This window comes from Psittacula echo, assembly GCF_963264785.1.
Source record: "Psittacula echo genome assembly, chromosome: 6".
In the NCBI taxonomy this organism is placed as follows: Eukaryota; Metazoa; Chordata; class Aves; order Psittaciformes; family Psittacidae; genus Psittacula; species Psittacula echo.
Window position 1 is genome coordinate 69,651,773 of NC_137743.1, and position 26,441 is coordinate 69,678,213.

General features: G+C 36.5%; 1 protein-coding gene across 2 annotated transcripts in view; it reads right to left on the bottom strand.

The window, feature by feature from the left end:
- Nucleotides 1-7,573: 7,573 nt before the first annotated feature.
- The window catches only part of SESTD1 (SEC14 and spectrin domain containing 1), a 53,616-nt gene continuing 34,748 nt past the window's right edge, over nucleotides 7,574-26,441 (bottom strand). For both annotated transcript variants that reach the window (XM_080620882.1, XM_080620883.1), the window contains 10 exons: nucleotides 25,864-26,075; nucleotides 22,423-22,545; nucleotides 17,878-18,072; nucleotides 17,171-17,285; nucleotides 15,902-16,061; nucleotides 13,878-13,959; nucleotides 13,387-13,509; nucleotides 12,155-12,346; nucleotides 10,800-10,921; nucleotides 7,574-8,188 (listed from right to left, as the gene is read on the bottom strand). In XM_080620882.1, coding sequence (XP_080477008.1) covers nucleotides 8,059-8,188; nucleotides 10,800-10,921; nucleotides 12,155-12,346; nucleotides 13,387-13,509; nucleotides 13,878-13,959; nucleotides 15,902-16,061; nucleotides 17,171-17,285; nucleotides 17,878-18,072; nucleotides 22,423-22,545; nucleotides 25,864-26,075 — 1,454 coding nt within the window. In that variant the 3' untranslated portion in view covers nucleotides 7,574-8,058. The remainder of the gene's footprint in view (nucleotides 8,189-10,799; nucleotides 10,922-12,154; nucleotides 12,347-13,386; nucleotides 13,510-13,877; nucleotides 13,960-15,901; nucleotides 16,062-17,170; nucleotides 17,286-17,877; nucleotides 18,073-22,422; nucleotides 22,546-25,863; nucleotides 26,076-26,441) is intronic.

Consider the following 26,441-nt stretch of genomic DNA (forward strand, 5'->3'; position numbering starts at 1 on the left):
ATGAGGAATCCCAGAACCTGACCTACATTAACAGAAACTTTTGAGTCCTCTGTTATCCTTTCATTAAAGGGAAGTATTTTCAGAAGGCAGAGATAGATGATGTACCTTAAATCATCTCTTGCCAATGCAGCAAGATTTGCAGTAACTATGTTTTGGAACCTTGCTTTCAGTGTTCTAGGCATAAAAATAGCATGCAAGAGTACTTCATGGAGTGCATAGTTTTGATTTTTTTTCTTTCCCCACTTAATCTGATATTTAGTAAATATTGTGTATTTAACCCCCTTTTTTCAAGTTACTCTTTCTCACTGTGTTAACATTTCTTCTGGTTTCAGAGGATTTTGATTAACTGATTTCAAAGATGAGCTTGATCTTTGCAAACTTCCTTACAGCCCACCTATTGCCACTGCATGATTTTTATAAATATCTTCATTTTAAATTAACCTCTTACAATTCACAAAATGTTTTTATTACACTTCCTTGGTTTTCCTTCCTTAATTTTTGTTTACTACTGCTCCTCAGGTCTCACTACCATAAATAGGAAAACCCCTCATCATTACAGTGTTCTAAGATTATAATTGAGCCGTGCTTTTTATATCCTCTGTGAATGTGTGTGATTTCCATGACTATAAAATCTTACATACTTCTAAATATTAATGAATTTTCCCTACAGCAACCCTGTGAAGAAGGGAATTCTTCAGCTGTCATCCCTTCCTAATAACACACAGGCTGGCAGTAGCAACCACTCAATCCTGAAAGTAAACACTTCTTTGTAAACAATGAAGGAACTCTTTAAACCATCTGTTGGATCACTTGCAAAATCTTTGGCAAAATTGTTCATGGGGAAAAAGAGTTTAGTGGTAGACATGTGGAAATACCTATGATGAGGTAGAGAAGATAAAGCAATACCTAGAGAAGAGGTAAACAACTAACAGCGAATAGCAAAAAGAACTTGATTAGTTCACATTTCTGTTACCTGCAAAAGCAAATGCCCCGGCTTCTTCATGAATGACTGGCTCTGCAGAAGTAATGCACCACAAAATGATGCCTGGAAATGGCAGCTACCTAACAGATTGGCCATATACAATGGGTGGATATAAAAACCTTACAAGGCTCATGGAGCATGCAGCTTGCTGCAGACTTTTGATGCTGTTTCAAGCAAAGCATTAATAAAAATCTTGGCTATAGCTGACCACATTATTGTGTTTCTTTAGATACATTTGTCTTAGAGAGGAGGAAGGCCACATTCCAAGAGACAGTGTGTGACAGAAATCAGGCAGTGGGGCTTCACAACCACATCATCGCCACAGATATGTGGAGTAGCAGTCAAATGTGTTGAATACACTGTACAATCTTCACCCTGCTGAGACTAGCTTGCAGTTATCTATCATCCAATAGAGGCATGCAGAGCTGCATACAAGGCTTCAGGAAGAGAACAGTCTGCACTCAGTACCAGTTTAGAATATGGCTTGTTCCCAAGTCTCTGAAAGTCAGACTCACATTACACAATCATATTAAATATCAAGTAACCATGCTGTATACTTTCCTGTGGAAATGGTTAAGACACCATGAAAGCTACTCTCTTTTCTAATAGTCTAAAAACCTTAAAAGGAGAATGGAATGTTAAAAGACACTTACCACTTGGCTAAGATTTAGATGAAAAAAGAGTATCCTGGCATAGTACTTGAAAAGTCCTACTGGAGCTCTCCAGCCCACTGTAACTCTGTAACCTCTGATCCTGAGAGGCATGGGGATCATGCGCAATCCAGGCATGCCTGGAAAGTCAGCAGTGAGAGTGGGAATGTGCTGTCACTTACCCAGCACCTGAAAACTTTTGCTGAGGAAATGAACATGGGATGCAGAAACCCTCAAATTGAGATGGCAATCCATATACTGCAAACCAAGCATAACAGTGAACCATGTCTGAAAATTACACTACCAAAATTAGCACATTCACTGCTCCTGCCAAAATGGAGAAGAGTAACAAATAAAAAACAGGGGGGTTGACAGGTATTTGTTAATGCTTTGTTCTTGGTACCTTGAGCAAAAGGTTGTTCCGAAGCTGTTCCGAAAGGTAGTTCCTACAGCTAAGCTTCACTCTCCATTTTATTTCTGTAATTTACAGATGATTAGAATTAATGTTTTATGGAAGATCTACCAAAGGATTCCATGAAGTTTAAAGCCCAACCTATAAGCATACTGTGTGGGGAGCATATATATCCATTCAAATGGAGCCAGTGATTCTCAGGACTTCACAGAAGACTGAGAATCTTCTCCACCTTGAGCTGTCACAGCCTTATTTTACATTCAACACATATCTACAGGGAATTGTCCAAGCATCTTACTGAGCATGTACTATGACCCACAGCTAACACAAGATCCCCTTTTCATCAATTTCTAATCTGCTTAATGTAAGCGTTGCCTTCTGAGGGCAACAGTATAGACAATAGACAGAACAAGATCGAGATATGTAATGTCAGGATCCTCAGAAGAGTTAATGTATTTATGGAGTCATAAGTGGAAATCATGTTTTAGCTGCCTATGGGAAGCAGTCATAGAGGCAATTTTGGTCACATGCAGTCAGTGGCATAGTGTGCTATAGAAGTTTGACAGATAAGCTGTGGCTAAATCACCCTTCCCAAAGACAGACTATTACATACTGAGTATTAGAAACTAGAGTTAGTTACATTGGGTCTGCTCAAACATTTTAGGCACAGATATGTGAGCTTAATAAATTAATAGGATACTTTATGTAGCATATAGTATTCCTCCCCTTTATGTACAAATCCAAAGTGCATTAGAGGTTTCTTGAAAAGCTTTCATCAGTGGTGTCTGACAGTAATCAATGGCTAGCTATTTGTGGAACACTTAAAAGACTTCCTAATATGTAAAACACATTTTAAAATTGCAGAACCATGAAATACCCCCCATGCTTAGAAACTTTTAGTTACCTTTAGCTTTTAAGCTACTTTGTGTGCTAGTTACCTGTGCACAAAAAGGTTTTTCCTGTAGCATTAGGAAGTCCCAACACATTTGACATTTCAATGCTGTCATTAAACTGCCAACAAAACAGCAGTTTAAAAACCTGTGGTTTGTCTGCAACAAAAAAATCGTATTTTGCCATTTCTACTCATTACTGAAGTAAGTTATCTGCGCAATTGCTAGCACAACCACTTATTTTCTCTTAACAACCTTACTATATTCCAAAATGATAAACTTTAGCGTTTTCCTTTCCTAGAGTTTTCATTTTTTTTAGAGTTTGTCCTTCAGAAGTTTGAAATGTTACTCTAGCTCTTTGCTCTCCAGCTTGTAAACTGTAGATATCACCAGTAACTGGAAAATTAGCAGAACTTTTTAAACTGAAGTTAAATTAGGATTTTTCACTTTGTTTTTTAATCTTTTCCAACACATTTCCTTAGCAAGTTTGAAATTCAAAGAAAGCAGGCTTTTAACTCCCCTCCATACAAAAGAGGAATTTGTGTCCTGACTCAACCTCTCTCGTCTCTGTACTATATTCCCATAATCTTTGCTGCAAAGAACGATGTCAACTAAAGTCTGATTTGATAGGAAAAGAGAAAGCTGTTGCTTTAATTTTCATTGCTGTTTTGAGGTTAAGTGTATCATTAATGTTTTACACATACTAATTACTTTTTAGTATATTGTCTTTACACATTCTTGTATTAGCATAACAAAAATTTTAGTCACAGAAGCGCGTATTTTTGATGAGTATCTTTGATATATGATACGTGGTCTTCCAATCTGACAGAATCAGGAGTTCTCCCATGTTTCTTTCATGACTTACCTTCAGGTTCCAAATTAATCTTGAAGTCACAGAAAAATTGTCCAAAACTACCATGTGTTTGCAAGACCCGTACACAAAGGGACCCATTAGAAGTGGAAAACCAAACTCGCTTTTGTGTGGTTAGTCAGTCTTGTATTTCCTGTACAATAAATCTCCACAACAAAACCACCTCCACTAAGCATCACATGAAAAATGTCTTTAAAACCTCCTTGAGTTGATATCCTTGCAAAAGGCATGCAATTAGTCAGTTTTTAAGATGTGGTCTTGACAGGCATCAGTACTATAATGATGGGACTATTTAAGTGGAGGAAACAAAAGTGGGATGGCCTGTAGGAATCAGTGTTGCATACTAGGAAATTGTGGAAGTGACACACTGCAGAAAAGACTCAGCCTACTGAGATTCAAAATGACTGTGCAAGTTGGAACCAGAAATAATATAACTACTTGACTATTTGACTTTGTAACTTATTTCAGCGTATATCACTTTTCCACAAACCTGAAAAAGATAACAGATATCTGTACAGACAGATCACAAATTAATTATCTTGCTAGAATTATGGTATGTAAATTACAGATACTCAAACAGTTTTTAGACCTGCAGTTCACATTGAGCCACTTTTCCAGCTACTACATATGCATGGATTGATATCCTGTATGCTTATACTAACCTTCTGATTATTTTCTTTAAACCAGAACATAAGCCTAACATAACTAAGCATTTTTTCACAGTGCTGACTCCCTTTTCACTATTGCAAGAGTCTGTAGAGATATGAGGGACAGACTTCAGAAGTTAAGAATCACCAAATCTTTGCTTTCATCCCTGTTTCTCAGCATTTTAGCTCTGGAGTTTACACAATGTGGCATTACAGAATTTCATCTATAGCTCCAAAGCTTCCTTTCTTCCTCCTTCCTAATCATCTGCTTATACAGATTAAAATTATCCTGTAGAAAGAATTCAGGAAACGGGAGATTAATATTACATCATTACTGTTGACAGCCCATGACAAGCTCCCCTTGCGATCATAACTTACTGACACTTTTACTGGGATGGAAAAATCTTTCCCTTATCTTTCTTGTCAGCTGGCACTGATGTCCTTAGGCTATCATGATGGTATAAGTGCTATATAATCCCACCGCACACACAAGCCCTCCCTACCTACTGCTGTACCACCACAGTAACTATTTGAATGCTGAGTCACACAAGTCTCCATAAGTCAAAACCTATTTTTTCCAAAAATCAGTATAAACCGAACTCCATTATTCCTACTAATCACAATAGAAAGTGAAGCAGTAAACACAATCAAAGATTAAGGAAAATTGTACAAATGCCTGCCACCTTTCACAGTTAAAACACCTTATAGGTATAAGTATTTTATATGACTGCCAGTCTATCAACTGATAGCCCTAGTAAAAATGGATGACACCTACTGAGCTGATCACCAAAAGGGCACAGCAAGAGCCACAGGTGAAGCCATCATTACTGCTTTCAGTAGTACCTGCATAGTAACACAGTACCTGAAGTGAGCTGATCACCAAAAGGGCACAGCAAGAGCCACAGGTGAAGCCATCATTACTGCTTTCAGTAGTACCTGCATAGTAACACAGTACCTGAAGTAACAACAGGTGATTGGAGCAATTTTGCCTTTTAGCATATCTGTATATATCTCATTGACTTTGTATGCTATTAAGGGTTGTACATTTCTAAAGGTTCAACCACAGACAACAGATTGACTAAAACTGTGCAAAAACCTCTATCTCAATTAGTCATATCCAACAGTATTCTTAACAGATGGTGTTTATTCCACTCTTTCAGTAAGATCAGAAGTCTCAGAATTCATAAGGATTCAGAAAAATCTGGCAGACTCATGCAACATGACCTAGAAAAACTACTTGCCTTCATTCCTGATACGCAGAAAATGGCCAAAGTGCTGGTTAATAGCACCTTACCAGCCACTTCATGTCCCTAAAGGCAAGGAATTCTAGAGAGGAAGGGGAACAAAACAGAGCGGGAAAGCTGGCATAGCCCAAGGGGTCATATCGGAGACTCGAATAGAGACAATAGGGCCAGATTCAGAATCCTCTGGCCTCTAGGAATGCCGGACAAGAACAGAACAGCCTCAAGTTTGAGCTTCATACACTGAGCCAAAATTAATGTCAGGGTTAGTAGGGTGAACGGTCACTAGTTCCAAGTTGTACATGCAGCTGTCACATGAATGGGTTGAGAGCTGCTGATACTGCTCTGGTTTTGCACATGTTGTTGAGCCCCTAAACAGAATAAGAATAGAACTAAAAAAAAAAAAAAAAAAAAAAAAAAAAAAAAGAAAAAAGAAAAAAGAAAAGAATAGTTAAAAACCTGCGAATAATCTTAGTGCTTATAGCATATGCTTATTGTAAACTAGTACTTCAGTGGGATTTTATACTGTAAACCATTATTCACTGTGAGTAGATTCAATTTACAAATGCTGCCATTTATTAATGACTACAATCTCAATTTACTTTTTTTAATTTGCATTTTCTATTAAACATTTGTAGATTATTATGTTTGGGTTCTTTCTAAATAAATTTCTCTCATCCAAATATTAGCCATACTAACAGCAGTCTTCTCAAATGGAATCAAACAACTAAGTTTTAGAAGGTTATATTGAAAGTCTCTTTAGAAATAAGGTCTGTGAAACTGCAGTTGGTTTTAAACTAGTATTAGTGTAATATTATACCAGTACATCACATAAATCAAAAAATAATTGGATTTCCTCTGCCAAAATACCCTGAGAGGAAAAATACCTTCATCACTGAAATTACAGATAAGCCATCGATTTTGAATGATTTTTTACAGAAATTGCTCTATTTGACACAACACTTTCATCTACAGAAAATGTGTAAAAACTGTGACAAGTAAGTAAATATAACTGAATTACAGATCCATCAAGAAAACCTGAAGAGCACTAACAATGCCTGCAGGAAGAGAGAATTATCTTTACTGTGAGCAAAATATAGTACAATACTATACCAGGTACTTTGACCTACAGTTTTTTCACATCCAGTATTCTAAAAATGGTCAGATACCACATCATCATCTTCCAGTAATTATAATACTGAATTTATCCAGATTAAATCCTGAAGAGTAACAAGTTAACCAAGTTACACACACAGCTGATTTTGTTTCAATCAGATTCCCTTCTCTTAATAAATGTAATTTTATTACTAATCTCTGTTTCACGTTCATGAACTTTGTCTTCATTTTTCAGTAGATTAAAATCTTTTACCTCAAAAGGTACTACACCAGGGATATTTACATTATTCAAGATTTTCCATTCAAAGGGTAAAAGACTTAGAAATAAAGCACAAGAGATGCATACCCATCTTACACGAGAACAAAACTGTTATTAATATAACACTGACTTATGCACATAATACCATAAGTACGACTGCTGTGAGAAAAGTCAGAAAAACAACCAAACCCAAACCTGACTCTTCCTCCTATTAATAATAGTTCAAGAGCAGTTCCCCTTATAGCTAGTGTGTTAAAGAGTATTTCGTAACACTTTGTAAACATGCTGGAGTAGTGATGATTTTTACTACCATTTATGGGAAAATATAACACATGACATTTGGGAATATAGACCAGAACAAATTATCATTAGGTTTTAAAAAGATGATTTTTATTAAGCACAGACAGCTTTTAATACATTATCAATACAAATAGGAAAACATCTGTTTAATGGATTTAATATATCAAAGATTTGATGGGCAGGTTGCATACTGGCACAATAAAAATGATATTTTTTTTTTAAAAAAAGTATTTCAAATTAAAATTATAGGGTCACCACTGTCTACACTGCAGGAACTTACCTACAGTCTACAATGACTACATCACCTGGGCATAGAGGGAAGCAAAGAACTACAATTTCATAATACGGAACTCCTAACACTTTTATTAGCACCATTCAAAGCTTGCATCAGCTGTTTAACTGAGAAGCAGCTGACAGGTCAGGTAAAGCTTTACAGCAAATTTCAGTGCAAAGTTTACAGTTCCTTTTCATAAGATACTTGGAATCTATGGTTTCATAGCATGTTAAATAATTATGGCTTGATAGATGTACAGTGCTAAGATGCTGAGAACATTTACTTTGAAAAATAGATGATACTTGTAACAGCTGTGAAATGCATTTTAATATATTATGCCAAATTCTGTAATATGCAAACAACATGCTGGATTACAAACTGAAGTCCTATTATGAATTCATAGACAAGGGTCAGTATTAGCTCTCTGGGGTAGTGGCTTCTGGTTGTCTCAGCTGCTGCTTTTTCAGGCTAACTAGCTTCATCCTCTCTCTAATGTGTTCTGCTGCAGAAGCCATATCACTTGGGCTCCCAAAGTACTGTTCAGACCTGGGAAAAAAAAAAACAAACAAACAAACAAAAAAACCCCAAACCCAACAGTTACTGGTGAGAAGCCAGAAAGTAAATGAATATACACATTAATAGCACTAGGAAACACAAAGCAGGTAAGGAAAAGAGGCACTTTTTCATCTTGAAATTTAAAAGCCACCTTTAAAAGGCTTTGGAAGACTCAGTGATGAGACTTAACAGCATAACTTAAACATAATTTAAATGCTAAATTACTAGCATTTGTAATAATTTTTTTTAATTTTTTTTTTTTAAATTTGTAGTAATCTAATTTTTTTTAAACCTCAAAAATTCTCTCAACAGAAGGTTGAAAGCAGGGAGGCACTGGAACAGGTTGCCCAGAGAAGTTGTGGACGCCCCATCCCTGGAAGTGTGTAGGCCAGGTTGGATGGGGCTTTGAGCATTCTGGTCTAGTGGAAGGTGTCCCTGACAGTGGCAGAGGGGTTGGACCGAAACCATTCTACGATTCATACTACAGCAGGGTGCTGTTCTGTAAGTGCAACTAGATACTTAGTATATTTTTTTTTTTACCTCCCTTCTCTGGCTACCCCCCAAGTCAGTCTGTCAGTTTTAAGTACTATGACAATGAAGGAAATCTCTCTATAGATGTATTCTGAGGCTATACAATTGCTGCGTTATTGAAGGATTCTCTGTGTGAAGTCAGCCACATGCTGTCAAGTTATGTTACCTATTTCTCAGACTGAAAAGAACACATGGCTGTGTAAGTTGATTTCTCCCATTCAAATACAAAAAAAGAACAGCTGAAATGCTAGGGAAACCACTAATTAAGCTGTCAGCAAAATGAGAATTTGAACAGAATACATGTTTCAGAAGAACAAGAAATGGAGGTAGCACAAAAGACTTCAGACAGAGTTGGTGGGGGACAGGCCTTAGTGGACAGAAAAGTTATTTCACACAGGAGTAGACTAGTTTGATTAGATAGCTCCAAAGACAACAGACTGCACAGCTGTACATGGGATCACAGAATGGGTAGATATTTTTCCTGATGCAGAGTAGAAGCCATGAGCAGGACAGGGAACAGTGACCTGGTCTTCTAAGAAGATACCGACAAAAGTCCAAAGTGGTGAAGGAGGTGAAGACGACACCTTCAAGCATTTTGTGACATTGTGTGTTTCTTAAACTATTTCTTACTGATGAGTGAACCCTTTGTAAATTGTTTAATGCTTCAAAAATAAGAATGCCTAGGGATGATGAGCAGGGGATCCTGGGATTTCAGATCCTGGGATTTCAGACAGTTAAGATCTATCTTTTGAGAAGGGGGACACACAGAACTCTGCTGATACGCCAGAGGGATCAGAAACAATGTTCAGGATTCAGTCACCCTAAAATACAGGCATAGACATACCTATAGCTATAGGAGCATTATGTTAGGACTGAAACTTCAAAGTGTGGCAAACAACGCTTTATGGGGAGCTTTCCCAGGTTTTAATTTTTGTTTTTACCTGAATAGTCTATCTGCAAATTACATCTGTTTTATAAACATCAGTTGCCAGTTTTACCAGGTCACTAAAATCTGCTATGCAAAAATTAAACCAGAATACTTCAAAACCCACAAGACTTCTTGATCAGTGGCTTTTTTTTTGTTTGTTTTGACTTTTCTGTGGGTTGGTTTGTTTGGGGTTTTTTGTGTGTGTGTGTTTTGTTGTGTTTTTTTTTTTCCCCTCACTGCTATGAAGTCTTCATGACTTGTTCAGGCCCATGTCCATCTCTCACAGGTAACACTCCTTAGTGAAGGAAACTATACTGCACAGGGAACATGAGATTTTGGAAATAAGATGACAGAAAATTGATTTTCCTGACCTGCTTCCTGTAACTGTATTTTTCAGACTGATTATCTGAAGTCAATAAATGCTGTTGCCTGATATCATCTCATAATGTTTCAGCCCCTAATTCAAAATATTGATTTCAAATGCCATTCATTACAGTGGGGGATCCTACACACAGAGAGCCTAGTTCCAAGGTTTGGTTATACTGAGGTAGAAGAAATTAACTATACGCTCAGCACTGCAATGTACAAGTGTATTTTACTGAACACAGAAAACTGAGTTTTATTACGCTGAGATTCCAAATTCAATTTGCTTTTTTAACTCAAGACAGCCACCAATTTTAAATTAGTATCAATAGTTCACAAGGGAAATACTGTTTCATTTGCTGAATGAATCAAATGTATATTTATTTTTAATGTATTTGCTTAAAACTTCAGATAGAATTGCAAATAAATTAGTCAAAATACCATGACTCTAAACTCATCTTTTTTCAGGGAGAAGAGATTGGGACTGGTTATTCTTTTGTTGCTTTCACACACTTTGTTGGTGTAAAGACTGCATAACTCTAATAATCACTGAATGTGAAAAACTCACTACTTTAGAACACTGGGCATGTGGCCTTTGGAAAATTTGTAATTGGACCTGCCTGCTTTCCATGAAAAGGTAGGAAAGAATTTTTAATGAGTATTAGCATGCTGCCTTCTTAATTTCAGCAATAAGCATTCAGGATTCTTCTGCATACAAGACTATTATGAAGCTTAACCAAAAGTATATTTAAAAAGTGTTAGAAAAAACAGTCTGCATACCCATCAGGATAAACTACAGGCACTGTTAGTCTGTCCAATAGTGATTTCCCAACTGCTTCAATTTCATCAAATTGCTCCGTGTCATTGAAAGCTTCAGGCTGCTCTGGACATTCTTGCAAAATCTATTAAAAAGAGGGGAAAAAAAAAAAAAAAAAGGAAATACAGAGTAGAATACACAAGGGATAGTCTTACTTTTTTCCAAAGCAGCAAAGATATTAAGAACATATTTTCCCCACAGACTCATCAATATGACACAATAGTGCTAGGAGAATAATGTTTTTGAGTAAGAGCATTACTATTTCAGCCATCCATTTCCTTGTTTTAAACTTTTGATTGCCTAAAACCACAGCAAAAATGAACAAATGCTCACAATATGGACTGAGATAATCAACACTTTCAGGAGTTTATGAACCACCAAATTCTAATTTGGTATCAAGTAAAACCTTTTTCAGGCACCTCTGACAGCATAGATGATCTATTTCTACTGAAAGCAAGGAGCATATGAATCAGCTTTGTATCCACGCTGTCCTTCAAAATGAATTTATTTTCTTTTAAATGTGCAAGATTGGCACTTTTTTACAGTTACATAAGATTTTGTTGTCAACGTTAGAGATACATGCACTAAATTGCTCTTCTAAAATGTATCACTTCACAAAAAGAATGGTTCCTGGATGAAAAGGCCCTACTCTCCTGATCAGCATTAATGGATACTGTCCTGAATTCATGCATTTAAAAGCTATCAATACATTTTCCCCCTTCAGCATGCTGCTACTGAATAGCAACTATTTCTCAGAACTGTTGTTGAATATTCATCCTCCTCTGCGCCTTCTAGCATCATCCAACTGGGGACAGAGGTGAGATATTTGGTTACAGGAGTCTGAAAACCATACCAAGGCAGAGGTACGTTTTGAAGAAAGCATGCTCAAAACCCTTCAAGAGCAAAATACCAGATGCAGCAACACAGCATGCATGTAAACTAAACTGGTTGCATTCATTTACACATATTTGAAATGCAGACATCTTAAAAGGCAACACTCCTTTTAACTCTCCAAAACATCTTAAATGACCCCATAGCTTTGTATTATACCTTGCACAAAAGCACAAATCAGAAAGTGCTCCTTGCCTTTAAGAATTAGTCTAACACACAAATAAATGCTCGTACCAATGTAGGCATGCAAGCAATAATTACACTAAGTACTGAAATGAAAATTTAGAAAAATACGCTTAAATTCTTCTTTCTGCATTATTTTAGTATTTAGAAAAGGGGAAACATGCATTGACAACTTCATATTTGCTACCTTTTGTTTGCTTACATTCTGATAAGAAATTTTTCTTCTTAAAAACATGACACTCACCTTTTCAGCACTTGAATGAAATGCAACAGCTGTTTCCAGCCGATGTACTCTCTCCTCAGAAGTTACTGTAAACTGTTTCCACACTCTGTTTAGTCTTGGAAGCGTGTCCCCTGAGGACCTTGAAGTGCATCGCAGGGACTGGCACAGGACCACAGTTGCCTGCAGTAACTGTCTCCCATAATCATAAGTACTCTAGAAGTTGGAGGGGATGCGAAAGAAAGTATATATAAAACCTCTGCATTTAACTTAGGAGCTAATTAACATCTTAAACCAACAGCAGACAAGCTTATGAAAGCTTCAAAATATAGGTCCACAAAGTGCACCTATATAGATCTCACCTGATCTACTAGAAAACATGGCTGAAGTATGAATAAAATCATAATGATCAAGTAGCATTATTTGCATTTAAGGAAAAAAAAAAAAAAAATCCTGTTGTCTAGCATTCACACTGGGAAAAAAAACAGCTTCCTGAAAATTCTGAATAGCTGCTTACATCTACATGGGATTCTCAACATCTGCTGCCATTAGACTTTCCTAAACAAAGTACACATCTGCAAAAGCACCTGAAAAAGGCCCAACTCGTACACTTTTTATTCTTAGGTGACATTCTTTCATAGGTAGCTGGCATCTGTTTGCATAACCAAGATTTTCAAACAGGTGTGTAAACATGCCCTATTGCTTCAGTGAATTTTAGTAGACTCTTGTACAGCAGGATTCATTAGCTGCCTGCTAGTCAAGAATTAAACCTGTCAGTTCTGTTCATCCACTAGCTGCTAGTGCCAGAACTCCTCGTATGAGCAGGACCATCATACACCAACACTCAAACATCTAGAAAACCATTACAAAGACAAGCTCTGTTTCATGAAGTACAGCACAAAATAGACTGAAACTAAGTAGCTTATCCATACTTTAGTATTTTATTGCAGTCCTTCAAAAGACTATTTGAAATATATGTCTTTTAAGAAAATCAACGTGAACTTTACTTTTCATGGTTTGCACTGCCCATGAGAACTAAGGTAGTAAACTGCAGCATTGCTATTGTTGGTGGAACTTCAAAATCTCACTAGGCTCATCACCAATTCCAGCAATTACAATTACTTCATTCAAGCACTGAGGCAAACCATTAAGACTAGTAACAGCTGTTCCATGGTTGTTCATACTAGTACCATTCTATTTAGGAGTCTTCTGAAACTGTACAAAACCTATATAGCTAAAAAAATGACTTGTTTCACCTGTGCAACATCAACGAATTTTCGATGTTTCTCCAGTAAAACTTTCGTTTCTTGAGCATCATCTCCCAATCGGATATGTGTCTTCAGCAGAGCATCCAACAGTTCACTTAACCATTCTACTGCCTGAAAAAGAGAAGTTTGAAGAGTAAAAACTAGAACAAAAAAAAACAAAAAAAAAACCAACAAAAAAAAAAAAACAACCCAAAAAAAAAAACCAACAACAAAAACCAAATCCAGAAGGCTGAAGTAACTTCAGTGCTAGCACATACTTTTGATACAGAAAAAAGTTAAGAGATCTCAAACTGGTAGTTCAAGCATGCAAACCATCAAGTACTCTTGCAGTCATAGCTACACCCTTTATTTTCACCGTACATATTCACTAAGTATGACTATATTTGAAAGTGACAAAAATAACACCATACAACTACCAACCCCCATAAGTTTAACCAGTGAAAATCCAGGATGATGCAATTTTGTAGACATTTCCGCACCTGAGCAGCATCCTCTTCACATTTAAATAACTGTACCATCTGAAGCATCTTCAGTCGCCGCACATCCACCATATCTTCACACCTTAAACAGTAGCAAAAGAAAGTGTTCATGAAAAGGTGATTAAAGCAGTTTTGTACTGCTTATCTTGGCCAAAATATATAATGCCTCACATAATAAGAACATGCAGTAAATAGAACTGATCACTACAACCCACAGAAATCATGACCCTCAAGACTCCGGAAAAGGTTAAGCTATAGATAGCAATATCAACAGTAGCTACAAGGCCTTACAACAACACCTGAGATCCCTTACCTTGTTGCACTTGTACGATTTACCACACAGATGTTTACGTGGCTAAGATGGACTTTACCCTACTGAAGCCTAGGTGAAAGCTTACTTAAACCTGGCATGATTCTGAATTGTACTGTGAGCTGTCAGCAAAGTTTCTTGCTGAATAAAATGAGGACTTTTTAAAATATGTTAATACATCTTTCCATTTTTCTTTTTAGCTAACTTAAGATCGCAATAATTGAACCTTTATATGATGATGCCCTTTGCTGTAACATATCAGGAAGCATTTCAAAATCCAAATCCTGTAAAACCTAGTTCTAATTCTCTCGTCCTAAATTAAGCACATTTTCCAGTTCTTTTTCTAGTTAAAATTAAAAGTAGTATTGAAAGTTCTTTTCACAGTGAGAGTTAAGCTAATGCATTTAGCAGAATGACCCCTCCACTCCAATTTTAGAGCCTGCTAACTAGACAGCAAGATTCCAAATCCCATCCACTGCAAAGGAATTAGTATTGTCAAAAACAGTTACTACTGTAAATGGATGCAAAAAACAGTATCCACAGATCTGTTTTTTCAAACTAGTTGCAAATATAAACACTTCCAAAGAGCTTCCAATGTAGCTACATTCTGCTACATGTCCCATAGTGCTGCTATCCTTACAGAAAGGAAAATTGTTGCTCTAAAATTTCAGGAAAACAAAGTATGGGTTCCAGAAGCATAACTAAATCAGCAAAATGCCCCTAGTAATCAACATCATATTACATGTGCATAAATAATGAAAAACATTCAGTAGAAATTGAAAAAGTGTCACAAAAATTACTATTAAATGCTACCAAAAGACAGTAATCCTTATTGTACCTTTTTGCCTGTTGTCCAGGCTAAAGAACCTTCTTTAATCATTCATCATCTGGAAACTACTTCGTACCTTTGCTGAACATTTTATTGACTTTTTGATCCTCTAAATAACTTCTCACAATTCTATATCCCTTCTGAGAATAGGGACCAGAATTGTGTTAGCACTTAGAACAGACTACAAATCTATACAGTGACAACTACATTTTACTTGTACTTTTCTATTTATTTTCTAATAATCCTTAGCATTGTACTGGCTTCTCACAATATGATTGAACATTAAAGCAATTTTCGCAGAAATTTTCCAATGTTTATCTGAGAGTTAACAGATGGTTCAGAGTCCATTACTACGTATATAAAGTTTTCCCTTCTCCCATGTGCATTTCTTCTCTCAGCACTGAATTCCAACTGCTCTTTTATTGCATAGTGACACATGTTCCTCTATAGCTCTTCACAGCTGGCACTCTAAATGCAAGTGCTGCTCAAGTAAATAGGATCCAGAGAACATACTTAAACCAATACCTTCTCTAAGCATCACGAAAAAACATGGTTTCTTATAGAACTAAATCCTAAAAAGAACAACTTGATGCTCATTAGACCTTGTGTTCTCTTGAGGTACCTTTTTGTTCAGGCATTGCCCTTAAAGTTCATGCACTTGCTATGGAAAGTACTTTACTGTCTTAGAGGTTCCAGCAGTAATAGTAAGCAACATCATCTGACTCTTCCACATTACTGAGTGGGGAAAAAAGGTAGTACTATAGCTAATCCAGTACGACAGCTAATCCAGTACTACTGCATCTTTAAGAAGGGAAAAAAAAAATAATTATATAAAATATGTGACCTTTCAGCACACAAAAAAATTATTAGTAGAACTGTTATTACCTTTGTTTTCTAAGCTGCATATCTTCCATCACTCCCTGGATATGGTCCACATTTTCTTTGTTTTCAATGGTCACATCTTTTCCATAGGCCCAGGATGCCTGATTAGATATCTGATCAAGAAGACTTTGACCTTTCTCACGCAAGCCTTGCAAGCCTAAGTCTAAAGAAAAATGTAGAAAAAAGAAAGAAAACAGAAGTCAATGGTCACTTTTATAAATCTGGAGGGTTTTTCCCCCAGAGAGATGAAATACAACAGAATGTGAGATGGAAAACTAGAAACTGAAAAGGACACTACTACCTGTCTTTCAGCACCCTTTCCAACTTTTACATTTGAGTGTGCATTTGTCTATATTAACAAAAAGAAAATGCTTTGCTATTTTATCACATAGCAGATAAGGAATAAAAGCTGATAGTATTTTCAGCAAATTAACTAGCTAATTAATGTATTTCATCCACACAGTTGCACAGTACCCAAAACACTTATCACTGCTAAGCAGCTGCAGTCTAAATGCTCTTCCATAGCTGGCAGAAGTTACTGCTTTACAATACATCAGATATGGCTGATACATTTTTCTATCCTGAAATGCACCAAACCTTAGAATCTGCTGCTATTTGGCAGTTCTACCATCTCTTCTCCTAAAGGAGTATCTAGTTTATGCATCAAACTGTTATACTGCAATCATAACTACTTCTACCATATATCAATTATTTTCCTTCAAAGCTCTTTCTCCTACAACATACTGGACTAGATGATCATTGTAAGTCTCTTCCAATTGAAATACTCTATTTTAAATGCTTGACAGTTTAATCACCTTAAATGTGCTATTCATTAAACATATACATTCAAAGCTACTGCAAAACACTCAGTACAAGCATTCTAAACCTGAGTGAATAACAATCAAAGGGTCAATTGTGGAGAGAAAAAGATCATCTAAGCACTATATTCCCAAAATACTAAGAGTGACTGGAGGGGGGGAAAAGTTTGACCACAAATGAAATGCATGATAATGGTATAACATATATTTCATATAAAAATGCTAAAGGAAAACACTTCCAGATAATTTTCCCAGATAGAATTTCTATGCAATAGATAGCATAAGCAAGCTAAAGGTAGCTAGGTGGACCATTACTTAGCTAGAAAGTGGAAGAGCAAGATATTTTTTCTGCTGTCCTCTTTTTTTTTTTTAAGGTGGTGGGATTACTGCTGTTTTTTCCTGTAATGCATTCATTAGAATGTGTGTATCTGAAATGGAGAAATATTTCACTTACCAACACTTTTCAATTTCTCTTCCAATAGTTTTAAAGTTTGTTGAATTGATGCTCCATCTGCTGGTGCTACATCTACACACAACATTCCTAGTAAGCCATCCAACTGCTGAGACAGCTAAAATGAAAAACAAAATAAATGCAGATATTTAAAAGAAGTTTGAGCTTCAGATGACTTGGTCTGCAGTCTTCTAAATATGTGGAAGTCTGTCATTTTAGAAGTTTCTCTTTGTATCTATAGAAAATAAAAGTCAAGATGAAGGCTAAACAACCCATCTGCCTATAAAATTCCAAAATCATACATACCTAGATCAGGGAAAGGGGGAAAGCCTAGATTTATTTTTTTTTTTTTTTTACAAGTATAGGAAAGAAATAAATGCCATTTTAAAAGGAAACCATAAAAACTGTACCATATTGTGGTATACTCTAATTTATTAAAAAAAAGAAAATTAAAAAGCAACTTTTAAACTAGAAACCATTTTATTTCAAACATTGTTGAAATGTAAGACTTATTACAAAGCACTTCCCTCCTAAACCAAGGGGAAATACATCTCAGTTTCAATTACAGTAAATTACGTACAGCATTTTCCAAGTGACATTATATTTCCTCCCACTCCCCTGATTTTTTTCCTATGTATTCAATATTGATAATACTAAGGCTAGAATATATTGACAGGAGAGCCTGAGAAATGTTAAAAATTAAAACTTACATCCTGGGCAACACTGTGGAATTCAAGTGCTGCTTGTAATAGATTCTGCCTGAATTCCAGCTGACTGGCCTGCCGGTAACACACATCACTCAGCTGTTGCTGCAATGCTTTTAATTCCACAAGGTCCTCCTCATCTCCCGCATTTAGAAGAGCTGCTATCTGCTGATTAAGTTCAACATAAACTGCAAACCATTCCTACAAACACAAAAAAATTAAACATTAAAATAATACAAAACATAGTTCTATTTCTCTTACAATGGCATACATCCAACTGCAGACTAACAAATAATCAGACTAAAAAAGGAACTTATTACAGCTTACACTATAATTATGAATTCTCACACAGAAGGAAAAACACATTTCCTAATTTCAAATCAACTCAAAAAGAGCTTAGAACATTTTAATACATGCACTGCAGCATTAAGAAAATAGTGCAGAAAGACGGGAAGATTATGAGGCATGGCTACTGGCTCCCAGCACTAACTCCCACTCAAACTATTTTAATGAACCAACAAAAGAATTCCACCATTTTTTAATAAATTTATGTTTACATTTCTATAGTGCTCTACTGAAACAAGAGACCTTTCGCCAAGTGGTAAGCTATTACAGAAAGCTGTTTATACGACTTTCTAGGTGTGACTTTCAGTGACATGACTGAAACCAGCAATAATTTTCTTAAAACATTCAGAAAAAAATGCTACTGCTAACAAAGTGGAAGCAATCTCTATCTTCTGAATATAACAGAGTACCCATGCACAGAAACTTCAAAATAACTCTTGCTTCTTATTTAAGGAAAGCTTTACACTACTCAATTCAAAATGTGTTGCTTTGTTTTTCAAATACTTTGATTACTGAGTAGATACAAAGGAGTTTGCTATGTTGTCATGGTGGTGTATTTGTAAAAGAAAACAGTTCAAACATTTAACAGTTCTAGGAGACTTAAAAACGACTTGATATATCAAGATCACATTCACATCTTGCATGACCGAGATGGCTGTAAAGCAAAACATGTTTGCTCAACAGCTTTTATTTTGGCCTACAGTGAAACGACCTTCAAACACCCTATGCATTTCTAGTGCTATGGAATAGCACCATCTATTGGCCTAAAACATCTGATTTAATTAGTACTCTTGTCACACTCCTACTGAGATATTTGCCCCCCCCTTTTTTTTTTTAAATTATGCCTTCAGCTTTTGCATCATTTATTTACAAAGCATGCAAAATATGCAGTATAAATATCCATACTCTGAAAGGGTTTTCTTTTTACCCAAAGTCACCTCCACCATCTGCTCACAGGAAGAAACAGAGTATTAAAAGAAAGGAGGAGAAGGAGGAGGGAGGAGGAAGTTATGAAAAAGTTACATTAGCAGTCAGCCAAAAATTTAAGGCCTGAATCAATCTTTTGTCTACTCCAAAAGGGTCAACTAAGATGACATAATATGGAAATATATTCCATTGTCACACATGCACTATAGATACACAGTTTCAATCAACTCAACTTACACAACATTACTCTTATTGCCTTATAATTTCTTATTTCCTTCAGACACTGAACATACAAATCCAGCTTACTGAGTGAGACAAGTGAGAAGTCAAACCAAAAAATCTAGATAAATAATTTTTAGTTTTTATTTTTAGCTTTAAACAGTTGCAGTAATTGATTTTGGTCAAGCTATCAGTGAAATTAAAGACACTGGCAAACCAGAGATAAAAAGCATGTTTCTGATCTCTTCCATTGGAGTAAGTTAGGTACAGCTGTACATGACAGCTCAAAACCATAGAGAAAAGGCCAAACATTTACTCTAAAATAACATATTGCGATGTTGCTCAGAAAATGAAAAAATAAAACAGAAAATGAAAGCCCCCAATAAACAAACAACCCCATACAAACACAACCCCCCTCAAAACAAACAAAAACACATTAAGAAAATTGAGTTCAAAGTAAATTGATGTAAAAGGTTTATCTATAAAATAAACAAACATTTCTGCAAGCATCTTCCAAAAGAAGTAATATAATCAACAATAAATAGATCATGAAAGAAAGCAAGCATACAAGCTCTCAATTCTATTTTCAGAAGAGAAAAAAATAGGAAACTAGTGAAAGAAGAGTATACTCAGCTATTAGGGGATGATTAAAAAACAAAAGACAAAGCACATTTTTCTACTGCTGTGGCCAAAGCCAGTTTTGATTTATAAACAGGCATCCAAACTTAAGGTAGGCCAGTGGTCTCCCAATTACTTCTTTCGGTATAAAATTCAAAATAATTTTTTCTGACCATTGTTTCTACAAACTTCTACCAGCACCTGAGAACCAAGCAGCATTCCATCTTGTCAGTGCTTTAGTGATGAGCAAACTGTAGGCCAGCTTGCAAACTTCAGTGGGATTTTAAGGATACAAGGACTGTATTTAGCCTCAGCTAAAGCACAATTCTCTGTTATAGATATCCAAGTGAGAACAAAGTATATTCAATCTTGTTTTATCTTTTCTATTTGAAGTGCTAATAATATCATTAGCAAGGGCAAGAAGGAGAACCCGGGTAACTATAGACCGGTCAGCCTCACCTCCATCCCTGGGAAAGTGATGGAACACCTTATCCTTGGTGCCATCTCAAGGCATATCAACGATAAGAGGGTCATTAGGGGCAGTCAACATGGCTTTACCAAGGGGAAGTCATGCTTGACCAACCTCATAGCCTTTTATGAGGAAATAACATTGTGGATGGATGATGGCAGAGCAGTGGATGTGGTCTACCTTGACTTCAGCAAAGCATTTGACACAGTCTCCCACAGCATCCTCATAGCTAAATTGAGGAAGTGTGGCCTGGATGATCAGGTAGTGAGATGGACTGCGAACTGGCTGAAGGACAGAAGCCAGAGAGTTGTAGTCTATGGGGCGGAGTCCAGTTGGAGGCCTGTATCTAGTGGAGTGCCTCAAGGGTCAGTATTGGGACCAGTATTATTTAATATATTCATCAATGATTTAGATGAGGGAATTGAGTGTACTGTCAGCAAGTTTGCTGATGACACTAAGCTGGGAGGAGTGGCTGACACGCCAGAAGGCTGTGCTGCCATCCAGCGAGACCTGGACAGGCTGGAGAGTTGGGCAGAGAGAAACTTGATGAAATATAACAAGGGAAAGTGTAGGGTCCTGCATCTGGGCAGGAACAACCCCAGGTTCCAGTATAGGTTGGGGAACGACCTGTTAGAGAGTAGTGTAGGGGAGAGGGACCTGGGGGTCCTAGTGGATGGCAGGATGACCATGAGCCAACACTGTGCCCTTGTGGCCAAGAAGGCCAATGGCATCCTGGGGTGTATTAGAAGGGGGGTGGTCAGTAGGTCGAGAGAGGTCCTCCTTCCCCTCTACTCTGCCCTGGTGAGACCGCATCTGGAATATTGTGTCCAGTTCTGGGCCCCTCAGTTCAAGAAGGACAGGGACCTGCTGGAGAGAGTCCAGCGCAGGGCAACTAAGATGATTAAGGGAGTGGAGCATCTCCCTTATGAGGAAAGGCTGAGGGAGCTGGGTCTCTATAGTTTGGAGAAGAGGAGACTGCGGGGGGACCTTATTAGTGTATATAAATATATAAAGGGGGAGTGTCATGAGGATGGAGCCAGGCTCTTCTCAATGGCTAACAATGATAAGACAAGGGGTAATGGGTATAAACTGGAACACAAGAGGTTCCACTTAAACTTGAGAAGAAACTTCTTCTCAGTGAGGGTGACAGAACATTGGAACAGGCTGCCCAGGGAGGTTGTGGAGTCTCCTTCTCTGGAGACATTCAAAACCCGCCTGGACACATTCCTGTGTAACCTTATCTAGGTGTTCCTGCTCTGGCAGGAGGATTGGACTAGATGATCTTTTGAGGTCCCTTCCAATCTCTAACATACTGTGATACTGTGATACTGTGAATATGAAAGACATTATTTTTGTCAATGAAGTAGACAGGAGCTTAAAGTAATGAGAAGACAGAGCAGAACTTGAAGAGCTTAAAGTAATGAGAAGACAAAGCAGACAGGAATCACTTGACCTAGAACACATACTTCCGCATCCAATCACGGAAAACAGTCAACAGAACCAGTGTAGCCTAACTAAAGGTTTGGGTTGGGCTGTTTTTCTAAAGTACATCAGAAAAATTATAAACCAGTGACCTATTTTCTTTGCCATGACTGAAAAGGGAACTTAGGAAAAGCAGACAAAATTGTCAATGTCTACATCCAGGAAAGTCAGAAAAGAAGAAAAGCACTGTAAGCAACATTGCCTTTGGAGTACTGAGTATAATATGCTCCTCTTACTCAACATAAAAATTTAAGAACTACTGTAATGTAATATAAACCCAAGAAAAGTAACAGAAATGAGTATTTTTCTGTAACAGAAAATAAAATAACATGCACATGTAATGGTCATATTAAGTTCTTAAACTTATCTCTGAAATCCATAAAATCACACACTATTAAAATTTTCAAGATACTCATAATCAAAATACATTGTTCACAACTGCATGTGCTTAGAATTATTTTGCTACTTGAAAAGGGTATGGAAAATCTCACACTGTGCTGACTCTCAATTTCTTCATGTTTCTGTTGCAAAGCTTGTGAAGCTCTAATTGAATCACCTATTCCCCACTGGGTTCTTAGCTGTTCTGATCCAGGTCCTTCAAGCCAGTTGACTACCTGTCAATAAAATAAAGGTAACAAAAATAAAGTAGCAAATCAATTACATGAAAACCGTTATAAGAAGAATTCTGTAATATAAGCAGAAGTATTTCAAAGTATATAATTATGCAAAAAAATGTAGGATGTGTAGAAGTCTTGTTGAACCCATTAATATCTTCAAAAGCTTTAAGTGAACTACTTTTCATTAACTTTATCAGTTTCATGAAAGCTGGCAACAGCTAGCAAAAGATTTGTCACACATACTTGTAATTTCTTATATATATATCAATGAAAGACCTTAAACCAGGGTTTTCTTGATAATGGACCTCTTGTGTTCAAACAAGATTTTTCTTTTTATTTTTGCCTAATTACAGTGTACACCTGTATTCAACCTGACAGCTCAGAGTTTTTTTCCTTACTTTGTACTTAAGTACAGGATATGTACTTATTCCAAAATTAAGCTTACACAACAACTTAGTATGTTATATGTTTATGTCTTTCAACTTGCTCTATTCAAATAACAAAAGCCTCTTACAAATTCATAATAGTCACATCTCACGAGATCTGCTTTTGCAGAAAACTCTGCAGGGCTATGGCAATACAATTTTGGACTACAGTATTTGCTTTCTATTATTACTATTATTAAGCTATTTCATTTAATGTAAATATTTTTCAAAGCAAAGCAGGGTATCTCTGATTTTTCCTTCCTTATATACATTTCAATTATCAGATTATATCCATGGCAATATTTTTATTATGATTTTTAAATATCTAGAACCTAGTGCAAAGATCACTTACTACCGTAGTCCTGAAGCAAGGAAATGCAGGAATACCCCCTCATTCTGAACCTTAATGAAACAGCATAGGAAGCAAACTTCCTCTCTTTAATGTGACTTTCGTTAAACAAAGATGACAAAACCATTTCACACAGTTTTTCAGGAAATACCGTACAATACACAATGAAACACCATAACCATGAAGACAAATGAGACCATTTTCATAGTGCTGCTAGGCTACACCACAACAGTAATCAAGAATGACCATCACCATTACAGAAGGTTACTCAGAAGTTACACACCTTTTAGCTATCATGTCTCTGTCTTCCCACCCTCTTCCCCTCACCTCACTGTCACCCAAAGCGCTGTTTCAGGGCATATACTTTTTGCTGTAAAAGCATCCTCAGTTTTCCTTACTTTTATCATTTCTAGGACAAATTAAGACTACCATTCCAGGCTCTTTTTGTTTAAACAGAAACTTCTTGTTGTGCGCTTAGCACTTCTGCACAGCTGTTGTTAGTTAAACATGGAATGGACCTGGAAGTGAAAGCACCCAGATGTCCTCCCGAAACCTCAGTGGCCTGGAAACTCACACATGGAAATAATAGTTCACATGCAAGTCTGAAACAGTGACCAAGACCACCTCTCCATTAGAAGTTTCCAGCAACTACTGCCTTACCTCCAAAACTGGTTAGCTTAGCACATGGTCATTCTTGTGTAACAGATACTTGAGAAAAAAGTGATGTTATTTTCATAAAATATATCCTTAAGTGCTTAATGACTAGACTACTGCAAGGCCTGATGTTAATTTTTGTGAAGATCAGAAAAATATCAACTAACACCTCTGCTTAAGGAGGCACAAAGCTAGGATTTATCATAACATACAGAGTTGTTCAGCAGTCTGTTTAGTAGAACTGCTCACCAGATAATGTCTGGAAATCTGAGCCATCTTTGCACTGCAGAATGAAAGATAAAGGAAAGGGAAATAAAACTATGGAACAGAATTTATGAGGGGTAATTAAAAAGAGAGGGTATGATATTGAAGCCACAGGGGAAGAGAGGTGGTTATGGATAAGAGGGCTTTGAGCCAGGAGTAAGAATTAAGCAGTTCACAGAAAGCAGAAGCCTCAAATGGTGAAAACTAAAGAGGAACACAAAAGCAAGCCAGGAGCGATTAGCAATATAAGCAGCTATACAAAAAGTAGGAATGTCATTTTAATGAAAGCTAACAGGAAATCAAAACACTGACAAAGAAAAAAAAAAAGCCAGCAAAAAAAACCCCTTTCAATGTAAACACCCATTCCAGCTGAAAATACCGCATGTTATACTGCAACTTCGATTTATTTGGCAAACTAAATTCATGGCACTTTCAATCTATTTGTTTATTCTAGTCCATAATTATCTTCTTACTTTTGTCTGTTAGCCTAATTTTCTCCCATAACCAAAAGAAAACTAAATCAGCTTTTAATTTCTAGATTGAATAAGTTTTCCCCATACACTTGTATGGCACTTAGATATAAATGCACTTTATAAAACTGATCAGTTGGGTAAAACAGTGAAACATTTTTCCTCTGTACTGAGACTCAGTTCACTTACTACACACCATCCATTGCGCAGACAGAGTAAACAAATAACTGCTTCTTATACAAATACTGCAAAATGAGGCTAATATCCTAGAAAAAAGTCCATTTAAATGCATTAACAATGTCAACCTGCCAAAGTATGTTATAAATTTTGCTTCAATTGGCATATCTTATTCCATCCCTCTAACACAGGAGAAAAGAAAAATCTCACCCAATTATACCAACAGCCGTGCCAACATGTTCTATATAATACTATTTTCATATCTTACATATTTTTATTTCCAGTTCAACATATCAGCATTTGGATTTTTTTTATAATATTCTGAGTTACTACATAAGTGTGGGTTTTTTTTATATTTGATAAATAGTCTAATAAAATTATTAGATTCAAAGTGAAAATTTCCTCAGTAGATTTGTATTTTCACTGTAAGAAATAACAAGACTGATTAGTTTTTACCTCTACTCATACTTGGAACATTGTGAAGTACTTGATTTGAACTCCTCACACATTAGAAATGTGAATGTTGAAAGGTTAAAAGCAACATCCATTCCATTTTCTGCATATTCAAACTAGACAGAAGCTTTAAAACATGCAAATCTAATTTCAAGCAACAAAACATGAGGAACAGATTAATTCCATTTCCTTGATTTTCTTTACCAAGACTGCTGAAAAAAATGTTGAAAACGTTAATTATATACTTCTTTCCAAAGTACCAAACCAGCAGTACACTGCCACAGTATACAACAAAGGGATAACAGGAAGGTTCTTCAGCATGATGGCTGAGTCACCTCCACGTACAAGAATAGCCTGTGGAAAGTCACTGCGGTAGCCACAACGTAAAGCATCAAGTAAAACTAGCACATTGCAGTTTGAGAGGTGAAAGGAAGCATGAAGCTTTACTTTTGTAGGAAATGCAGTCTAGGACTTTTAACTCAAACCTCCACCTCACAGTATACAAGAACAACTCCAAGCTTACCTGCATTACCTTCTGCTGAATTTCCTCTAGTTGTGTACGCTTGCTACGTTGTCTGCAAACTTCCTGGTAGCGGGTATACTGCTCTCTGAGTGAATCTAGGAGCTTCATGACCTGTGGCTGAGCAAGTAGTTCATCATCCATTGGAGACCAGGATACCCCTCCATCTGAACCATTGAATCGACGCTGTTGTAACTCAGATAGTAACTCATGACCTTTAAGAATACATATAATGATGTGGTTAATTTAGATTCAAAAAAACAAGCACAGAAGTTATTAGTAAACATGCTGGCTTTTAGACCATCCAGTGGTACGTTTTTGCAGTTAATGCTCTTTCATGCATCAGGCACATTTAATGATACAACTTTATGCAGAGCATAGGCCAAACATAGTGGTGTTGTATCAGTCACTAAATATGGTAGAAATCACGTGTTCTATTTTACATATATATAAGAGATACCACAACTAACATTAACATAGTATTGATTAATGTAAAGAAACAACTTCAAAACATAATCCTGAAGCAACTGTATTCTGGTTTACTTCAAAATACTGTGTAGCATCCTACTTATTTCTCTCAA